This window comes from Malaya genurostris, chromosome 3 (assembly GCF_030247185.1).
Source record: "Malaya genurostris strain Urasoe2022 chromosome 3, Malgen_1.1, whole genome shotgun sequence".
Lineage (NCBI taxonomy): Eukaryota > Metazoa > Arthropoda > Insecta > Diptera > Culicidae > Malaya > Malaya genurostris.
The window spans coordinates 78,944,610-78,965,841 of record NC_080572.1 but is presented as its reverse complement, the minus strand read 5'-3'; the positions used below and the strand labels follow the sequence as shown (position 1 = coordinate 78,965,841).

Sequence of the window (21,232 nt, the reverse complement as noted above, 5' to 3'; positions counted from 1 at the left end):
TGTTTACGAATTGAGGTCAAGCAGCCCTACGGAGAGGTGTTATAGTCAGTCAGGACCAGTTGCACGCAATTTCAATACCGATTCAAAACATAACAGTTTTACTAGGGTTGAAAATCTAAAAAAAAAATTGCAGAATTGTAAAAACATTTAAAATTTTCTCAGAATAGATTCTTTGAATGGAACCAACTCAGACCAACGAACATCGTTTTTATTGGAATCTGCTGAAATCTAGGACCACCCTAGCGTAACCGTGCACAAGTGCAATAGGCATCGGATAACCTGGCACTGTATCGAGCAATCGTTAAGGAAGGAAAATCGAGCCCGAGAAAACTATTTTCATACTTCGTCTAACCGTACTTCAATCAATTTTCTGTGGCGAGCAACTGGATGCACTTCAACTGTTATTGTTATTGTTTGATTCGCTCATCCCGCAAACTGCCCCCAGATAGATATGCTACTGTGAAAGTAGGAAAAAAAAAGTACATCGGTGGGTGACTCGTTTACCCTTTAGATAAGTGGCGGTGGAGGCAACCGATTCGATCAATATTAATGGCTTATTGTTTGGTTGACTTTTATTGGAAAATAATTGAATTTTAAATGGTTTCCTAGCAAAAGTGTTCTAGCTTTTATTTTTCTTCCTTGACAGTTACTACCGCTACAGCGGAGTACTAGCGAAGGAAAATAGTGGAATTTCGGTACTCACCGCTAGTGCTGTTGATGACGAAGTATCCTTCGGGATTGCCGGATGTTATGCGATAGGAAATTTGCTGCAACGGGTCGATGTCGCGGTCCTCGGCAATCAGTTGAAGCACCTTCACACCATTCGGGCTACTTTCCGGGACCGAGGGATAGTAGACGGCTTCCTCCGTCAGTGGCACGTTGTCGTTTTCGTTCTGCAGCTGAATAAACACCTGAATGAGGAAGGAAAATGGTACACAAATTATTTCCGACGAATTGTTAAGAAGAGTTAAGAGAGTAGTTCGCTGAGACAATAAATAAGGAATGGCAAACGTTTATCTTAGGAAAAAGTAGATCTGGTGCATTCGTCGCTGGTGATAGAAATTGCATCAGTTTGATGATCCGAAAAATAGAATCACTACCACCGTGACAGCACTTTTAATCTTCGTTTTCACGTTTACCCAAAATCTTCAAATGACTTATTACTATATATCGTATCGGAGGGGTTCTAAAGGATTACCACTTGACTTGATGACGACATGAAAGTTTATGAAGCAGTTACAATTTCAATTAAACTGCGAATGCACCTATAAGATGTAGACGAAGCGGTGAAAAATAAAAACGAACAAGTGATAAAAGGCTGCTGTACAGTAAAATTTATCAGAAATAACTAACAAGAAACTCTTAAGAAAATTATACACTTTCATCATTTTGAATATTTTGTGCTCAATTAACCAGCGCATAGCAGTTACTGAAGCTTGCTTCATTTAGAATTCACGTATGATTATTGACATTCCGCTAATCGACTGTCCTTTTTAAACAATCTACATGGAAGCCGAAAGAAGGGAAAAAAAAGTACGGGTGTGTAATGTCAGAGACATAACTGGATGTCGTGAATACGAATAAAACTGACACTCTTACTTTATTCTTTAGAATATAAATTAGTTGATCAATAGTGTGAATTGTGCTAGTTTTGTCCTTTTACACTACTAGAATATGAAAAGATACACCAAACTACAAACTACAGTACAGATTAGTTAGATTAAACATTCTGACACACAAATATTACGAAATAACCAGTATAGTTGATAAAATAATGGTTGTTCTGAAAAGAACCTCTTATGAAGGCGTTCGTGATGGAGAGTGACGAGTTTAGTTCAAATTCCGATGGATACCATTGATTTCCGATGGATACCACTGACTTCCGTCTTCTATTTCCAGGATGACCTGTTGTCCGTGAATGCGAAACTGATATGTGTTCTGTTGGAGTCTCCTGCTTCTTCCGCTTGCGGTAACAAGCTTCGTATTTCGTTTGGAGATTCCTCGATCGCACCATAATCAACACGATGACAACGACAGCCAAATTCGAAATGATGGCTTCTGAGTCGGTGCTATGCATTTTATATAGTAAATCAGCAGAAAGTTTACTACAAACTACAACTGGTTGAAAAATGGGCCATATACAGAAGAGTGAAGTAAAATTCGTATAATTCTTTGGGTATAAAATTATGGTTCTAAATGGCACCTTAGAGAATTTGTTATGTCGATTATTTCATTTCGGATTTCAATATTTTAGTAAAAGATACTATCAAAATGCTGTACGGGGTTAATTTCTGGCATCCCAGAAGAGTCAAATTGTATAATTTTCTAAGATATTAAACACTGATTAGATATAAACGATTTTAAACACTGTTGCGAATTTAGAACTGTGAAAATTGCAAAAAAATTGATCAAATTATCTTAGATTTGCACTACACTGATAATTTTAATTTTCTATTTACAAAGCAGCAATCTTTATAGTTCTTTAGGTAACATTTAGAGCCATAAGAAGGGCTGATTTTGCAGAATGTTCTACATTGTTGTCCATTTTCCGTTGTATTTTGCTCCAATGCAAACGACTACCAACAGGATGATGTAATCGATCTTCTTCGAAGGGAAACTGGTTCTGCGACCTGACGACTGCTCCACCTGACGACCGAAGTCCAAATGAAAGTATTGACGACTGCTGCTCCCGACGATTGAAGTCCAAATGAAAGCACGACCTTCGCGTTTGAGGCTCTATACCACGCAAAAGGTCTGCTTTCATTGCCAACTGATCCACCTGACGACTGACGACTGTCCAAATGAGAGCATGACCTGAGCGTTTGAGTTTTGATACCACGCAAAAGGTCTGCGCTCATTATTGAAGACAGCTCCACCTGACGACCGAAGTCCGAATGAAAGTATTGACGACTGCTGCTTCCAACGATTGAAGTCCAAATGAAATTATTCTTTTTCCATAAATTGAATTTTTATTAAGACAGTTTGACGTTTTACAATGTGCTACATATAGAGGGATTCAACAATTGATTTTTCATCTCAGTTTTTTGTAGTAATGTTTTTAACAAATTTTTGACTTTCTGCAGTTTGCTAGTTTACATTTCAACTTTGTAGTTGATGTTTCTGAAAGCACGACCTAAGCGTTTGAGGCTTTATACCATGTAAAAGGTCTGCTCTCATTATTGACGACTGCTCCACCTGACGACCGAAGTCCAAATGAAAGCATTGACGACTGCTCCGCCTGACGATTGTAGTCCAAATGAAAGCACGGCCTACGCGTTTGAGGCTTTATACCACGCAAAAGGTTTGCTTTTATTGCCAGCTGCTCCACTGGACGACTGAAGTCCAAATGAGAATTGCGACCTGAGCGTTAGAGATTTTTAACCACGCATAAGATGCACTTTACGAAGCTGCTGGTTGATTTAATCATTCCCACGACGTCGGCTTCCATTCAACGCACAAGAAGAAATGATCGATTTTCGACTACGGTTCCCCTTTTATAACGTTCAGTTGAAGATATGTGCCTGACTACCTCAAAATCGTCGTCCTTGCGCGAAAAACCCAAGCGAAAGTAAAAAGTTTTCCGCGTTATTTTCAAATTTTGAGAAAACTTATTTTTTGAGTTGTTTGTGGTGATCTCACTTTGTTCAAAATATGATCCTAAATTCCTGATCATATTTTTGATGAAATAGTGAACGAATTATGTTGCTGTCATTAATACAAGTCGAGATATTCACGATTAAGTTCTGCCCGTTCTTCCATATTTTGAAAAGGCACCCCATAGTGAAGTAAGTCGTATTCACGACAAAATTGATTGTGCACAGTTATTTGGAAAATCCATTGTGGTCTGCATCTAGGCTAGCTAAACAGTCGAAATTGCCCAGAAATACCGAATGGCGCGTTATCAAACGGTATAAGGAAACATTGACGACGATTCGGAAGCCTCAAGCCAATCGTCGGAGTGGAACTGTCGACAGGAAACTGCGTGGTAAGATTTTGAAGACGATTAAGAGGTATCCTAATCTGTCGGACCGAGATTTGGTCAGAAAATTCGGTGCTGCCCATAGTACCGTGAGGAGAACTAGACTCCGGGAAAGAATCAAGTCGTATCGAACGAGCAAACAGCCAAATCGGACCATCAAACAGAATAGTGTGGTCAAAATTCGTGCTCGGAAACTTCGACGGGTGTCTTCTGATGGACGATGAAACCTATGTCAATGCTGTCTTCGGGCAAATCCCAGGTCAAAACTTTTACTTGGCAACGGCTCTGGGGGATGTTCCAGCCAAATTTAAATTTGTTTTTGCCGACAAATTTGCAGGAAATATCATGATTTGACAGGGCATTTGCATCTAAGGCAAAAAACCGAAATTTTTCGTTACAAACAAGACAATGACATCGGAACTATACCAAAAAGAGTGTCTCCTAAAACGAATTTTGCCATTCATTCGATCCCACGACCATCCCGTAATGTTTTGGCCAGATTTGACAAGCTGTCAATACAAAGTCGTTCAAGAATGGTATGCAGCGAAAGGGGTCCAGCTTGTTCAGAAAAATATTAACCCACCCAACTGCCCCCAGTTCCGGCCTATTGAGAAATACTGGGCAATCATGAAGAGGAGACTCAAGGAAAAGGGAAAGGTTGTCAAAGACATCAATCAGATGACGACCTGGTGGAATAAGATAGCTGAAACGATGGACGAAGAAGGTGTGCGACGCCTAATTAGCCATGTTACAGAAAAAATTCGAGAATTCCTTCGAAACCGTGACGAATAATTTTATCTATATTTTTATTAAAAGTATGAAGAAAACGCTACATTTGTATAAAAAAAGATCTTGAATTCAATAATAAATAACTGAAATACAGGAAATTGTCTTTGTTTCAATTCTATCTGAAGCAAGCTTTGAAACAATCATTGATTTCTTTGTAACTTGACGTTTTTCGTGGGATAAAATGATAAATGAATGAAATAATTTAAAGGTTTTTTTCAGCAATATTTTTTTTCAAATGTTCAACTGATTGCCTACAACTTTTTCTTAGACAAAATTTGCGTAGAAGCAATAGATTTCTAGTTATAAGTGTTTAAAAATAATGTGACTAAAAACACGTACGTCTTCAGTGAAAAAAATCTCTAGACCAGTGAAAAATACATTCTGTCGTGAATACGACTTACTTTACTATGGAGCACCCTTTTCAAAATGTACCCTCTGAGAGAGTGATAAGTTTTTCATCGTGAATATCTCTAACAAATTACCATAATTTTTGCTACATGCCATCGGAAATATGATCACAATTTTATGATAAAATTTTCAGCTGTGTGACATAATCTCAAACAATTCAAAATTGAACTTTTTTTTATATGTTTGGTATAAACGAGCATCAAAGAGGATAATTTATAAGGCGGGTTTGCCTTTCTCGTATTTTGAAAGCTCATAGCTCAGTGATCTGTGAAAGGATTTATATAATCTAACTGCAAATAGAATCGAAATTTTTCAACTTAAACGTGTATAGCAACAGCATTGAAGTATTTCAATAGTACACTATTGGAAAACCTGTCTCATTTGACCCATGTCAACACCAGCCAATCAGAACGCGTTCTGAGGAAGAGAACAAAATATCTGCTGCTGTACAACAAATTGTTCGAGAAAAATGTTCCGAACAGTGCTTAATACCGTAGTGAGTTCCCCAATGTGGTCCTTCTGTAAGGCAGGAATGAATCCCGTACAGCATCCTGATAGTTTCTTTTAATGAAATGCAAATCCAAAATGAAATCATTATCTTTACGTTTCGTGTTAGACTCGTCAGTGCAGAGCGAACTTAAACAGTTCAATTAGAACCGCTAAGCAGAGGTAAAGTTATTGCTATTTGCAACACACTTGTAATGAGCACCAAAGTGCTAAGTCTTTCCTGACGTGCCGAACGAAAATGAAATAATCGACATTGAAATTCTATATGCTGCTACTTTTAGGCCGTTAGGACCGCCCTTTAGTGAGAGCCACAAACGAAATAATGTAAAAAGAAACCTCTTAACAAAAATTGGATTAGTTTGGATTCTATCGCCACTGCGAGCAAATGTATTGTGTATCGTTTGCAAAGCTAGATTCGCTTCCGACAAGAGCGATTAAGTCACAGCTGCTAGTCGTTTGAATTGGTGAAAAAACAACGAAAAGAGGACAACGGTGGGGAGCATCACACAAAATCAGTCTTTCTAATGGCTCTGAAAGTTTCTTAAAGAACTATTAGAATTTCTTGCTCGCAAATCGAAGGTAAATATCCTCAGTTTAGTGCAAATTAGAGGTGTGCGAAACAGCTCATATTGGTGAGAATCGATTCGATGTATCAGCTCATCACCTCATTTAGATTTAACTGATAATTAATTTTGTTACCCGTTTTTCTTGCGCCATGAGAGGTAAGATTTCTTACTGATAATGTCTCATTCAATCCGTTAAAGGATAGATGCAGGCATGTTAGAAATAACGAAACTTGGTGCAAACATTTTTTCTCATTCTTCAAGAGCCGAAGATCCGTTCAGCTCGTATCATTTCCCATCATCACAATGCGGCGAACAGTGTAGCAAATGAGTGAGCTGGTGAGCTGCGGTTCTTTAAAAAAGAGCTGTGAGCTGTCAGCTCACTTTTATAATTCGATTCATTGGAATAGCTCAGGAGCGAATTGCCCATTTCTAGTGCAAATCTAGAACAGTTTGATTAGATTTGTGCATTGTTCGCTGTGTGAAATTCACAGTAATCGAAATCAAGTGAAGCCTTCTTTGTTTTTGCGAAAAATGTTCCAGAGTTTAATGTCGTAGAGAATTACGCAATTTTACCCTTCTGAAAGCTAGAAACGAATCCCTACAGCATTTTGATAGTTTCTTTCAATGAATTATGCAAATCCGAAATGAAATAATCGACATTAAAATTCTGTATGCGGGTATTTTTATTACCATTAGGAACTGCCCATTAGTGAAAAAGCTACAAACGAAATCACGTAAAAAGAAACCTCTTAACAAAAATTGGATCAGTTTGGATTCTATCGCCACTGCACTGCGAGCAATTGTATTGTGTGTCGTTTGCAAAGCTAGATTCGCTTCCGACAAGAGCGATTACGTCACAGCTGCTAGTCGTTTGAATTGGTGAAAAAACTACGAAAAGAGGACAACGGTGGGGGTGCATCATACAAAATCAGTCTTTATAATGGCTCTAAAAGTTTCCTAAAGAACTATTAGGATTTCTTTTTCGCAAATCGAAGGTAAAAAACCTCAGTTTAGTGCAAATCTAGAGCTGTTTGATTAGATCTGTGCACTTTTCGCTGTGTGAAATTCACAGTAATCGAGATCAAGTGAAATCTTCTTTGTTTTGGCCAAAAATGTGAAAAAAGGGAATGCTTGCATAATTCATACAATTGATCAACTAATTGATATTCGGATGTGTTAAGGAACATGTCAGTTGTTTTCATATTCACGACATCCAGTTATGTCTCTGACATTACCCACCCGCCTTTTTTGTTGTCATTCCGATCACACATGAAAAGTTTCATGCAAATCGAAGAAGGGGTGGTGCCAACAGCCAGTCGATTCCGCATGGAATTGCTCTTATGCGAATTTTCAAGGTTATGGGATTTTTTTGTTTCATCTTAGAAATGTTTAAATGTCGAACCGTTGAGATCGGGGTGTTTTCGAGATTTTCGATTCACAGTAAAAAATATTTTTCGAGATTACATCAGATATCGACGTTTCATGCATTTGTAAGACATTTCGGAAATCTCAATTTTTTTTAAATCCCAGAGAGGCTATCTTTTTCAAAAAGTTTTTTTTTCGAGATGACACTTGTTTCGTGTTTTTTACGCAGATTTATCCCTGGTGGTTTTTTCCCTTACTGTACACATCTTGCAATGTAAGGACGGTATGTAGAGACAGTGTTGGTGATTGCCGAATATTTGACAGAAGCTGCTATATTGCTATCTATATTGTATACAACATTTTCAATCCGATAGAAGATGCTACAAGAATTCGAGTCACGGCGTCGACGTCGACGCGGGATTTGGCCAAGCAGTTCAACACCAGCATCATGATGATTCATCGGATCGAAGTTCGGAACTACCTGAAAACGTACAAGAAACAGAAGGTGCCGAAAAAGTCCCTGGTACAGCAAGTTCAGACCAAAACAAGAGCGCGAAAACTGTATAACCGTATTCTACAGAATAAAGACGGATGCATCCTGATCGACGACGAAACCTACGTAAAGGAAGACTCTCGAGCGCTGCCCGAACCGCAATATTATACGAAATCGGTGTACCAGGACCTGGACGACGCTGACACCACGGTGGCGATGGAAAAGTTTGGGCAGAAGGTGTTGGTCTGGCAAGCAATTTGTACCTGTGGTTTGTGGTCGTCGATTTTCTTCACTAAGGGCACAAATAACGCCAAGGTGTACGAGGAACAATGTTTGAAGAAGAGAATGCTGCCACTGTACAGAAAGCACAAGGCTCCTCCTCTCTTCTGGCTGGATTTGGCTTCAGCCCACTACGCCAACTCCGTTCTACAGTTGTTGTCAAAAAATAATGTACAATTCGTGGAAAAGGACATCAACCCATTGAACTGCCCGGAACTTCGGCCAATTGAAAGGTATTGGGCAATTGTCAAGCGGCACTTTCGGAAGGAAGGTACAGTATCCCAAAACATGCAGGAGTTCAAAAAAACTGGACTGCTGCCACCAGGAAAGTCACAAAAGTAACAGAAGTAGCAGAATTTAATAAAGAATGTCAAGTCCAAAGTGCGAGCGTTTCACAGAAATTAGGATTTTCTTCAATATAATCAGTGAAATGCATAAAAATGTAATTTTTCTACAATATATCGAAAACTGATGTCAAAACATGTTTTTTTTTGCTTTTTTATTAAATAATCAATGTTGCTAACTACTTTTCGATACACTTCTTAGAATGGGATCGCGAAACGAGAATAAGCGACCGTTTGTTGCTTCATAGAGGATCCCCACAGCAGCGTGCTAACCTTTGATTCTCAGACAGGTCATCGAGAGAAATTCGCTCTCGCACTGGTGTCGATTCTATGTTCAATGAGCCATGCCGGGTTTTCGTTGTTGCGATAATATCCGTCTTTCTTTGATGGCACTGATTCAATCGTGTTAAGAGTTGCCAGTGAGCGTTCTTTGATACGATAAAAGCCATCCTTGAGTAGGGAACATAATTATCCATTTTAGAACAAAATTTCATCTTAATCAAAAATGAAGATTTTTTGTAAAACGGCTTCAAACTTTTTAAATTGACTTTTTCATTGCAAGAGTCGATAAGGAATTTTTTAACATTTTTTTTATTCCAAAATTTGACTTATTTTATGAGAATCACTGACACAAAACATTTTTGTAGGATTTGTCATTGTTTGAAAATGGCCATTCGGAAAAAACAAATGGTAAAATGGTAGTGTGCATGTCCAGAAAGTTTCATTCAAATCTGGGAGGGTGCTGCCAACTCCGAATATAATTTGGCGCGACATTCGTCCAAGGCATTGGTTGGAAAAGCAACGATACAATTCACAATGTTAGTCTCAAACTAGATCTGGTTGACATAGCAGCATATCCACTGTGGAGCTTACTATCAATAATATTTGAAGCATTTGTGCTGCAGGCTAATTGAAAATATTAAATTCCTTGTGGTGTGTCAGTAATGCAATTTTCACTATACGATTGTTCATCATCCATAGATTTATCGTTTTCATTTCTCCGCTCAACACGAGATATCAGAATAATTTCGATCGGCTTTCGTTTCGATCCTGCCAGAGGAAACCCATTTTCGAAGACGAACTTATCGGTTAAGTCATCTTGCAATCACCACCATTTTCTCACATGTTCCCACAGTTCTCTCATCTCCGGATGGTGACAATCTGAATGTGAGCTTCACTTCGGATGACATTCCAACCGTGTTTGTCAAAACTAATGAATGAAGCCTTGCACCGGTTGGGGGTGTTTAATATCCTTTTAACTCACCTGAACACACGAATGCAGCGGCACCACTGCCTGATCCTGGGCACACACCGTCAGCCAGTAGTTTGGTTTGCTCTCTAGATCCAGCGAGGCCAGTGTCCGGATGAAACCTGAAAGAGCGAAAAGAAAGAAGAGAAGTGAAAATTTTTATCAGATTCAATAAGCTTCAATCAAGCTGCTATCTTATTTTCTGGTGAGTGTTCAGATCGGGAAGGCATCAACATACCACCTGCTACGAGTTAGATAGAACATCAAACATCCCGCGTCAACTCGGCATTGCCAGCCGATGAAGGATACAGTCAAAATTGATTTATTGCATTTTCCATTACCACCCAATGCTTTGTGCACAATGCTACAAAATATTCCATTTCAACGAGATTCGACAGTAATGCACTGAAATCGAGTTCAGAACTAACATGCCTGCTAAATCCCAGATAGCAGTGACATCGCCACGGGATGCCAAGCGACATGTTATCGGGAAACTACTGGGTGGCCTTGATTGATGAGCCAAGCCATATGAGCATCCCTCCAACATCCCCAAACTGTGACGATGCTTGAATTGATTGAAAATTCTTAAAAGTGGTAAAAATGTATTAACGAAAAAAAAAACGTACAAACTACCGTTCTTTAAATTCAATTGAAACATATTTCACATCTTTGTTCCATATAAAATAAAAAAAAATTGAACAAAGTCATGTGCGCAAAAAACAACCGAGCAACACGATTCTAATCTGAAACTTGAAGATGGAACATTTCAAACAAGTGACGAGAAGGATGTGCGAGGATTTCTCAACAATCAATCCCATTTCCTGCAGCAAACTTTCCCCATCGAAAGCTGATAAAGTACCATCACTTTGGCAGTTCAATCAAGGATGTCTGTGCCATCCGTCAAGCCAGGCAAAGTCCTTTTTGGCTCGTACGAGAATACTGGGCATACTTTGCGTATGATGGTGCGATGGAAATAAGAAGAGCTCATTTGTTTGGCCCACTTCGAATGCGATGACATCGACTCCCATCCGGTGCGGTTCCCACGATCAGCGGGAACAAACGCCTCGCCCGTTACCGGCGGTTCTGCCAGGCTATCTATCTATTCGCACGTCAAAGAAAAACCCGGAGCCCGTCCGCCCCGGTGGCAGCCGGGGATGGTGAGAAAAAGAAATCACAAACTCACTGCTTTCTTCTTGCTTTAGCTTGGTTTGGTTTGGCTTGGCTCGGCTTGGCTTGGCTCGACCAGCAAAAGTTACGGTTCTTGATGGGTTTTCTTTTTATCTCGGCTCAGCTGCACTGGCATTGTGATCAATTTCTTGCCACATCGGAGAAATGTTGTTCTTTCGGTTGCATGACCAACTTTACTCGTAAGACGTCGCGTCGCTAGGCAGGATCGTTTTGTTTGGCAACATGGATACCCGTATAGTGGCAGAAGCACCGGGACCGGGACAATCCCGAGCTTGGTGAATTGGTATAATGGGAACGAAATTTGATTCTCTCAGCTTCTTAGGTTCTAAATTACAGTACATAACACAGTGATTGAAGGCTGTACTCGAAAAATAAAGCAACAAACAAAAATTTTCGGCTAAAATTCAATTTATTTATCGGTTATTTTAAGAAACTGTAAGAGATTAAATAAACACACAAAGGCTATGCTTCCGCAAAGCTATTTTACTAAAGACTGTCCCAGAAAGTATGGACGCAACAAAAAACCGCTGCTCTTTTGCTATGGTTCAGAATCTATCAATTTTTATGGCTGCGTTCTGTTGTTTATACTCTTCTCTAACCACTTGTGCAGTTGTTTATTCGTTTTCATTAGTTTGTTTCGAAATGCGTGGACTTTCAGCAGAACAACGTAGAAAAATTGTGTACAAATGGTGCACAGAACGCGGACTGTCACTGAGAAAGATAGCAAAAATGGAAGGAGTAAGTGAAAAAGCCGTGCGAAATGCAATCAGGAAGTTCGGTGAGGATAACACCTTTGAGGATAAACCGAAAAAGGGTCGAAAAAAAGGTCCTGCTACCTACCTTAGCTGGATAAATGTATACTGAAGGCGTTCGAGCAAAAGAAGGAGGTTTCAGTTCGGGATGTGGCCAAAAAAGTGGGCACTTCGAAGTCAAATGTTCTTCGGGCTAAAGAACGTTTGAATCTTCGAACTTATAAGAAGCAGAAACAACCAAAACGTAGTCCGAAACAAGAAACATCGGCCAGGCCGAGGGTTCGAAAGCTGTACAATACGATTCTTGCTGGAAATTTGAACTGCATAATCATGGACGACAAAACCTACGTGAAACTCGATTACAAATCCTTGCCGGGACCACAATATTATACGGTGCGAGAAGGGCAAGTGTTAAACCAGTCCGAGACATTGATTGAAGTCGAAAAATTTGGAAAGAAAGCTATGGCCTGGCAAGCAATTTGTAGCTGCGGTACCCTTCATCACCACTGCTTCAACGAACGGCGAAATATACTTCAAGGAATGTTTACAAAAACGACTTCTACCCATGATTCGAAGCCACAAGGATCCTGTTGTCTTCTGGCTAGATCTTGCTTCTTGCCACTGCTCGAAATCAACGGTAGAGTGGTATACCACCAAAAATGTCACTTTCGTTCCAAAAGACATGAATCCACCAAATTGCCCACAACTTCGACCAATTGAGGAAATTTGGGCATTCAAGAAGGCACATCTTAGGAAACATGTCTCGGCAGCCGAAACCATTCAACAGTTCGAAAAAGATTGGAAAAAAGTGTCCATACTTGTCGCCAAGAATTCTGTGCGGAATTTAATGAGGAACGTTCACAAGAAAGTGCGCCAGCTAGACTACAATGGCTAAGCAGCAAATTTTGAGAATAGTATTATGTTGTTGTAGTCTAATATTATCAGTATATCGAATAAAATTTGAAAATCTAACACTTGTGAATTATTTACAGCGAAATCAAAGTGCGTCCATACTTTCTGGGACAGTCTTTACTATGCGAAGTTTTTGAGCGTGTTTGACAGATTTACCTCTGCCGATGCCAGATCCGGCCAAAACAGAATATTATCTTTGAGACCAGGGCTTCTGGAGGCATTACATTTAATCTATTTGATTGTTCATGGTACGGATCATTGTGTACGGCTTGCTGATTTTGTTGCACCCACAGATCGCTTGTCAAACCAAGCACTTATTGACAAATTGTTCCACCATCTTCTTGCGAAACATCTCCGAAGCATCCAGACGGGATTTTGCAACCGTGTTAAAAAAATATGTTCAGCAAATTTTAACACATCTGAACGTCTTGGGAGTAGTTAGTTAGTTCCGTTTGGAAAAGACGGCTCTGGCTGTTATGAATATTAAACAGTAACAGCTGATGACGATAGTTTCAAGAGGTCAGACATCTGTCAATAATATTCAGTTCATATTGCTTTTGAGTTTTTGTTAAAAAAAACTTGTTGTTCACTAGTTTTTTCATGAGAAGTTTTGTGTTAACTGAGTTGCATTTGCGGGAAGTTTTAGTTTTATTGGAAGAAAAGTGCATTGTAGTGAAACGCATCGAATGCTTGCACGGAACGACCGAACTTAGCTCTGGCCCTAATTCGCATTACTGTTTTTGAATTAGTTGATTTTAACAACAAAATTTCCAAAATAACTATTGAATTAGCTGAAGTTCAGAATTTACTTTGCTGAAAAAAACTCTTGTTTTTAGAGAATGTGTTTAGTTAGAGAATATCCTGGACACAAACCAGCATTATTTCAATCCAACACGAAATTTTCATTGACAACTAATTTTGACTATTTTTCTAGAACCATCATTGCTGAAAGACAGCACAAAGAAAACAAAAATGCAAATGGTTTAATTAACAAGTTTATTAGCCAAAAACACATGATAAGTGCCAAAGCAAAACAATCCATTAAAAAGCTAAAAAGGATAGTCTTGTTGAAACTTTAAGATTTAGAAGAAACAATCTATACCTGCCAATATAGAAAAGACAACAGATTCTTTTCGATAGTAGTGTGCCATCTAGTGGCTAGTAGTCATAACGGTGTTAACGTTTTTTCGGTGACAGTGCGCCATATAGTTGCAAATTGCAGAAGTCAATTCAACCATTTATGTTGGTTGAAAATAACGTTTTATTTCTCTAATTCAACTAAAAAATTAGTTGAATGGAAATGGAGTGTGCTTTAGCTAAGAAATGACAGCATGTTTAACTGGTGAAATTAACTAAGAAAATAGCCCTTTCAACTAATATTTTATTATTATTAAGGAAATGAGAATTAAAAAATCTGAATTAGCAAAAGTAAGATTTTTTTTAGTTGTTTAAAAAAATTACTAACTAGAATCAAAAAATCAACTATTTTTTTCGCCAAAATGCTGTTTTCGATCTTTTCGTGTGAGGATGTTTATGGTGATAATGCTCGGACTGATAAATCACAGTTCAAATAGTTGGAGGCATTACGCGATGAAAATCTGAGTCAAACGCAAGAGGTGCTAGCAGAATCATTGGAAATGCCTCAACGAGCAGTTAGCTTGAATTTTACTGGTTTCGACTGTAACTTGCGTTCTGCTAGCAGATTCGACTGTATAAATTTAAATGCACCTTTTACCAACCAAGCAAATGTATGCTTCTGTGGCTCAGTCGATTAACAGACGTACTTGCGATCCAATTATTCTCGGTTCAAGTCGCGGTGGGTTGCTATCAGTATTCATACCGTGGTTGAATTACTCGTCTGTGAACGTCTGCAGGCGAGATATGTTCTTTTCAAATACCCTTGTCCTTGACATTTGCAATGATAAGGTTCATTGTATATCAGATCAGACATTTTTGACTCCAAAAAAACGGACCGAATTAATTTTTACTCCCAAACTAATCAAAGCACTATTAGAAAAATTAGTAGTCCCAATTTTTATAGACTTAAATATGTATGGTCGTATTGCAGCTTCCCTAGTGTTTCGCGATACGTCTGTGGAAATGGATTGAATTTTTCAATTTTTGTCGAAACACTTTTTGCTTGGAAACAATCGCGATAACCACTTGACAGATTGTGACGAAATTTTAACACATCGCACTCCAAATCAGTTTTACACAAAATTTCATCAATTTTTATACACGAAAGGAATGCATATTTTTCTCATACTGTCTTTACCATAAATGAACATGCAGTGTTTAAAGCAGTTCAAATCGAAAAATCATCTCCACTTGGCAGGGCAATGTAAGCTGTTTACACTATTTATGAAACACTAGCTGAGACTGAAGCTTTTTCTGAGGCTAAGAAAAAATCGTGCTATAAAAGTGGTGTAGAAATGATGGAACGGCGTTGGAACAATGGTATAGCTCCTCAAGGGGAATACTTTTATGAAATAAATTGAAATTTAAAAAACAACTTCCAGTAACAGTCCTATGAGGTTAGGTACTGCTAAAATTTGTTTTGAAATATTTAGACAGTAGTTTTTTTCACATTCTTTGCGTTTCGCCTTCGGCTCGTCAGTGCTTAAAGCAGTTCAAGTAGAACTGCCATCTCCGCCTAGCAGTCCAACTTAAACCGCTAAGCAGACGCAAAGCTTACACAACTTATGTAACACTTATTTTATATTGCACAGTTTTTTTTGCCTAAATAAACTCATTTGTATCTAGGCGAAATATTTGTTTCCAAAATAATAATTTGAGGATTTTGGATGCCTTTGGACTTTTGTTAGTAATGATGGAATTTTTTTTGTTGCGATCAGAATAATTACAATGAAAATGTTTCTCGTGTGAGGCGAACGGCGTAGCAAACGAATCCACAAACAGTCCCCTTGCTGATGTGCACAGCAACTTTCTGTGCGGCTTTAATGTACAGCCAAAGGATTTGTTTAAATGCGAACTCACACATTGGAGAACAGAATTTATACGAAAACCGAGAACCTGTCTATACGAAACTGTCGGTTTTGTTAGGAGAATGCCTGGAAACCACGAAAAGTTAAACATTGTTAGATAGAAATTCAAGTTTTATCAAGAAATATAGTATCAAGTTTTATCTGCTTGAATTGATGCGTAGAAATATTTCCAAGCAGTAGGATTTACGCTATCCAAAATCTGTTCAAAATTGGTCGGACTATAAAGATTGTCACAGAAAGTATGGACGCACTTTGATTTCGCTATAAATAATTCACAACTGTTAGGTATTCAATTTTTATTCGATATACTGATATTGGACTACAACAACAGAATATTATTCTCAACATTTGCTACTTAGCCATTGTAGACTAGCTGCCGCACCTTCGTGCGAACGTTCCTAATTTAATTCCGTACAGACTTCTTGGCGACAAGTTTTGACACTTTTTTCCAATCTTTTTCGAACTGTTGAATGGTTTCGGCTGCCGAGGCATGTTTCCTAAGATATGCCCTCGTTAATGCCCAAAATTCCTCAATTGGTCGAAGTTGTGGGCAATTTGGTGGATTCATGTCTTTTGGGACGAAAGTGACATGTTTGGTAGTTCTACCATTCTACCGTTGATTTTGAGTAGTGGCAAGAAACAAAATCTGGCCAGAAGACAACAGGATCCTTGTGGATTCGAATCATGGGTAGAAGTCGGTTTTGTAAACATTCCTTGACGTATATTTCGCTGTTCATTGAAGCAGTGGTGATGAAGGGTTTCGAAATCTTACCGCAGCTACAAATTGCGTGCCAGACCATAGCTTTCTTTCCAAATTTTTCGACTTCAATCGATATCTCGGACTGGTTTGACACTTGCCCTTCTCGCACCGTATAATATTGTGGTCCAAGCAAGGATTTGTAATCGAGTTTCACGTAGGTGTCGTCGTACATGATTATGCAGTTCAAATTTCCAGCGAGAATCGTATTGTACAGCTTTCGAACCCTCGGCCTGATCGATGCTTCTTGTTTCGGACTACGTTTTGGTTGTTTCTGCTTCTTATAGGTTCGAAGATTCAAACGTTCTTTAGCACGAAGAACATTTGACTTTGAAGTGCCCACTTTTTAGGCCACATCCCGAACTGAAACCTCCTTCTTTTGCTCGAACGCCTTCAGTATACATTTATCCAGCTAAGGTAGGTAGCAGAACCTTTTTTCGACCCGTTTATCCGGTTTATCCTCAAAGGTGTTATCCTCACCGAACTTCCTGATTGCATTTCGCACGGATTTTTCACTTACTCCTTCCATTGCACCATTTGTACATGGTTTTTCGACGTTGTTCTGCTGAAAGTCCACGCATTTCGAAACAAACTAATGAAAACGAATAAACAACTGCACAAGTGGTTAGAGCAGAGTGTAAACAACAGGACGCAGCCATAAAAATTGACAGATTCTGTACCATTGCGAAATGGCAGCGATTTTTTAATGCATCTATACTTTCTGGGACAGTATTTAGATGATTAACAATTGATCTCTGTTTGTATGTTTTTTCCGTATTTTGAATTTGCACCCCTGCAAAGAAAACATAAACGTCGAAAGTGTTGTTTCCTTTCTCTAACCAGGAACTCTGGAACGACGTGTTAATAAAAGTGTTCTTTCTTTTAAACATTAATCTTGCCCTTCCATCAGTGTTAAACAAATGGTTTTGCCACACGGAACGACCGAAATTAGCTCTGCGCCTAATTCGTATTACTGTTTTTGAATTAGTTGATTTCAACAACAAAATTTCCAAAATAACTATAAAATTAGTTAAAATTGAGAATTTCCTTGGCTGAAAAAACTCTTATTTTTAGAGAATGTGTTTAGTTGGTGAATATCCTGGACACAAACCAGTAATATTTCAATCCAACACGAAATTCTCATTGACAACTAATTTTGTTATTAAAATCAGAAAATTTGTTTCTATTTATCTATCACCATCATTACTGAAGGACAGCACAAAGAAAACAAAACTGAAATGGGTATTATTAACAAGTTTATTAGCCAAAAACTCATGAGAAGTTTCAAAGCAAACCAATCCATTAAAAAGCTATAAAGGACAGTCTTATTGAAACTGCTTGAAAATTGTTTTGATGTTTTTCGCATGTGTTCGATATATCTTTATTTAAATTTCTAAACCGATATGTAAAAATGTCGTAAACTGTTAGTGGAAATCGTATTTATTCAGAATTTGTGCGCACTTGAAGCGATTGTGCGTAATAATGTTTTTACGCGGAACAGTGAAGTGAATTTCGAATGTTTCACTCTAATTGTGATGAAGTTTTTTTTGTATCTTCAAACCTTCCGAGCTGTGCCGTCCGGTGTACTACTTGTATTCGGTTTTTGTTTTCCGAGTGCTCAAAGTTTTCAGTGAGAATGAAGAAAACAGTGATTTAGAAGAAAAAAATTCAAAAAGATGTTTATGTTTCGTTTATGTCTATTTCTCCAATACAACATCGTATTTATACCTGCCAATATGGAAAAGACAACCGCGTCTGAAATTTTTTCGGTAGTAGTGTGCCATCTAGTGGCTAGTAGTCATTACGGTGTTACCGTTTCGGTGACAGGGCGCCATATAGCTGCAGATTGCAGAAGCCAATTCAACCATTCATATTGGTTGAAAACAACATTTTATTTCCTTGATTCAACTAAAAAATTAGTTGAATGGAAATGATATGTGCCTTAGCTAAGAAATGACAGCACGTTTAATTTGTGAATTCAACTAAAAAAATAGTCATTTCAACAAATATTTTATTATTATTAAGGGAATGAGAATAAAAAACCTAAATTAGCAAAAGTAATAATTTTTTAGTTGTCTCAAAAAATAACTAACTAAAATCAGCAAATCAACTAAATTTTTCGCGAAAATGCTGATTTCGGTCGTTCCGTGCATGCCTAAGAAAATGTGAAATTTCTTCCAAATTAGAGCAAAAACTACAAGGATCAGCCTCATATTCGAGCCATTGATGTGGAACAAGGCAACCAAAATTTGTAATGATCGACATTTTCAATTAATCGTCACACTTTTGAATCCGCAAATGCACGAAAGTCTGCTTAGATTGATCTTTATTTGGAACCAACATCGAACACGCGAACCCAGAATATAGACTCTATTTGTCGTGATATGTATTTGTTTATAGCCGACGAAATTACATCAATAGCCCAAATGTATGCAATTATACGTTTGTACATGCTTATGATACGGATGTCGATATTCAAGCTTCTCTTCGCCAAGCTTCTGTTCAAGTTTTGTATGCAAGCAGTTACTTTTATAGCGTTTCTCTACCATTGCTACCATTTTGCGATTTCGGTTGAAGTGATAAACTCTTTCTCATTATCAATCGAGTTCATCTTATATAAATTAGAAGCTAATCTTATGCACTCAAAATTTACCCTGGGGTAGTTGTCAATTTCTCAGGCGAAATCATCAGATAAGCTCCAACAAACCAAATCCTAGTTCTGGAAATCATCCCCCAACATTCACTGTTGCCGGATGTTTGACAGTGCGATGAACGTGCTCGGTACTGTTTCCCAACCAGACACGCTTCGCTAGTGTCCACGACGAAAACAATTACTTCATTCGAGAATATCGTTTCCGACCAAAAGTTTTTCTGATATTTCCACACCCAGCTCTTCATTTGGGGTGCGCAGAGCAGAGATTCTGAGCTTGTAGAAGCGTATTGCTATTTGGATTTTTGCAAATGTCTTTTGTACGTGTTGATACTGTCATAAACTTCTTTTCTGGCAAGCCTTGGAAAATATTGTGACTATTCTGGATTCACTTCTTAATGGAACAACGATGAGTACTCGTCGATGTTTTATGAATCGGTTAGAATAGAATGTTAAATTATACTTGATCGAATATATAAAACTCGATTTTTTTTTCATTACTAGCGAAAACAGTTTCAATACTTCACCGTGTTCGGGAATGCTGCTGCTGCTGCCTCTGTGGTTGGAGCGAAGCATTTATCTCTGCAGATAATGTGGGATAATGTATTATCATTATCAGAATCACATAATGGTGTCTTTTTTGTTCCGGATCTGGGCGGGAACTGTCGGCAAAGTGGGTAGTTGAGGATCTCTCGCCCGGTAAGGAGAATGGTCGAATGTGTAAGATTATGTAAAAGAGTAGAAGATAACACGAACGGAGCTGAATGGGACATCATTGTAATAGTCATATATTATTATTGGCCCGGAGAGACCGTTACGTACTACACAGAGACCACACACCGCCACTACCCCCACCACCACTGGCCGGGTCGCTTTCTGCTATGCACTATTATTATCCCTAGTTCGGTACGGAGTTCGGGGACCGTTTCCTGCCATAGACTGGATAGGTAGACTAATCGAAGATATGAGAGGTGCTTTTGGAAACGATCAAATGAAGAATGATGGTCATTTTTCCATTAGGAATGGGAAGCCAACTATCAGAAGAAAGGATAAGAAGAGGATGTAACCTTTTTGATGAAATATTAGTGGGGGGAGCTAAAATTGTTCACCTGGTCCGTGTCAAACTGGCATTGTTGTAATCAATTTATTTCGAGGGCGGAAGGCGGAAAGTCATTTATATTGACATGGACCTTTACTGGTATAAATTTTGATTTCATTCAAATTTTATGGAAATCTGGTACATTCAACAACTATTGTTGCAAGCCTTCTCTCATAACTGAAATTGTTCTGTCAATTTAACCTCACTGAACAAAAACATGACACTTTACAAAATTGTTGTGGTACATTTTTTTTAAATATTACCCGTGTGTTCTTATATCGAAAGTAGCCATCGATGGATGTTCGTTTCTGTCGTTCGTCTATTGTTTACGACATTCTGAACGCCGCTTAACAATGCTTAATATTGTACCTTAAGCTCTTCCGCTATTTATAATACTGGGAATTAAAAAAAACGGCACTGAGAAATGAAACAATGTATAAGGCGGTGATCTTACAAGCACACCGAAAGAAGAAAAAAACACAAAACAAACGATGCGTGCTTTGTTCTATTTCGTACACGCTATGAAAAAACGAAACGGTTACGGATGTCTGCTGCTAGTGTGTAATATTGGTAAAAGACGGTGCTGCGGTTGATAAAAACTATAGCTATTTTATGATCGATACGACCGAAAGAATAAACGAATGTCAATGAATTTGAGATCATTGAAATTCGTTTATTCTTACAATTGAAAAAAATATGAAATTTTCATATCCGATAGTGCAGTAATACCGTGCCGATGGTGTAATGATGTTAATAATAATAAAAAAAAAGTAATAATCCTACTACATGTTTTATGCTGCTGATTCATGCTGTTTAGCTTGACCTACATATGCAGAAGTTTGTTAGATTTCGTTTAATTGATTTAATGGAAATAGAGCATGAGATAGTAA

At 38.2% G+C, this 21,232-nt stretch overlaps 1 protein-coding gene across 5 annotated transcripts in view; it reads right to left on the bottom strand.

Moving 5' to 3' along the window:
- The window catches only part of LOC131436971 (fat-like cadherin-related tumor suppressor homolog), a 537,375-nt gene that overhangs the window by 203,281 nt on the left and 312,862 nt on the right, over nt 1-21,232 (bottom strand). For all 5 annotated transcript variants that reach the window (XM_058605986.1, XM_058605987.1, XM_058605988.1 and 2 more), the window contains 2 exons: nt 9,995-10,101; nt 704-911 (listed from right to left, as the gene is read on the bottom strand). In XM_058605986.1, coding sequence (XP_058461969.1) covers nt 704-911; nt 9,995-10,101 — 315 coding nt within the window. The remainder of the gene's footprint in view (nt 1-703; nt 912-9,994; nt 10,102-21,232) is intronic.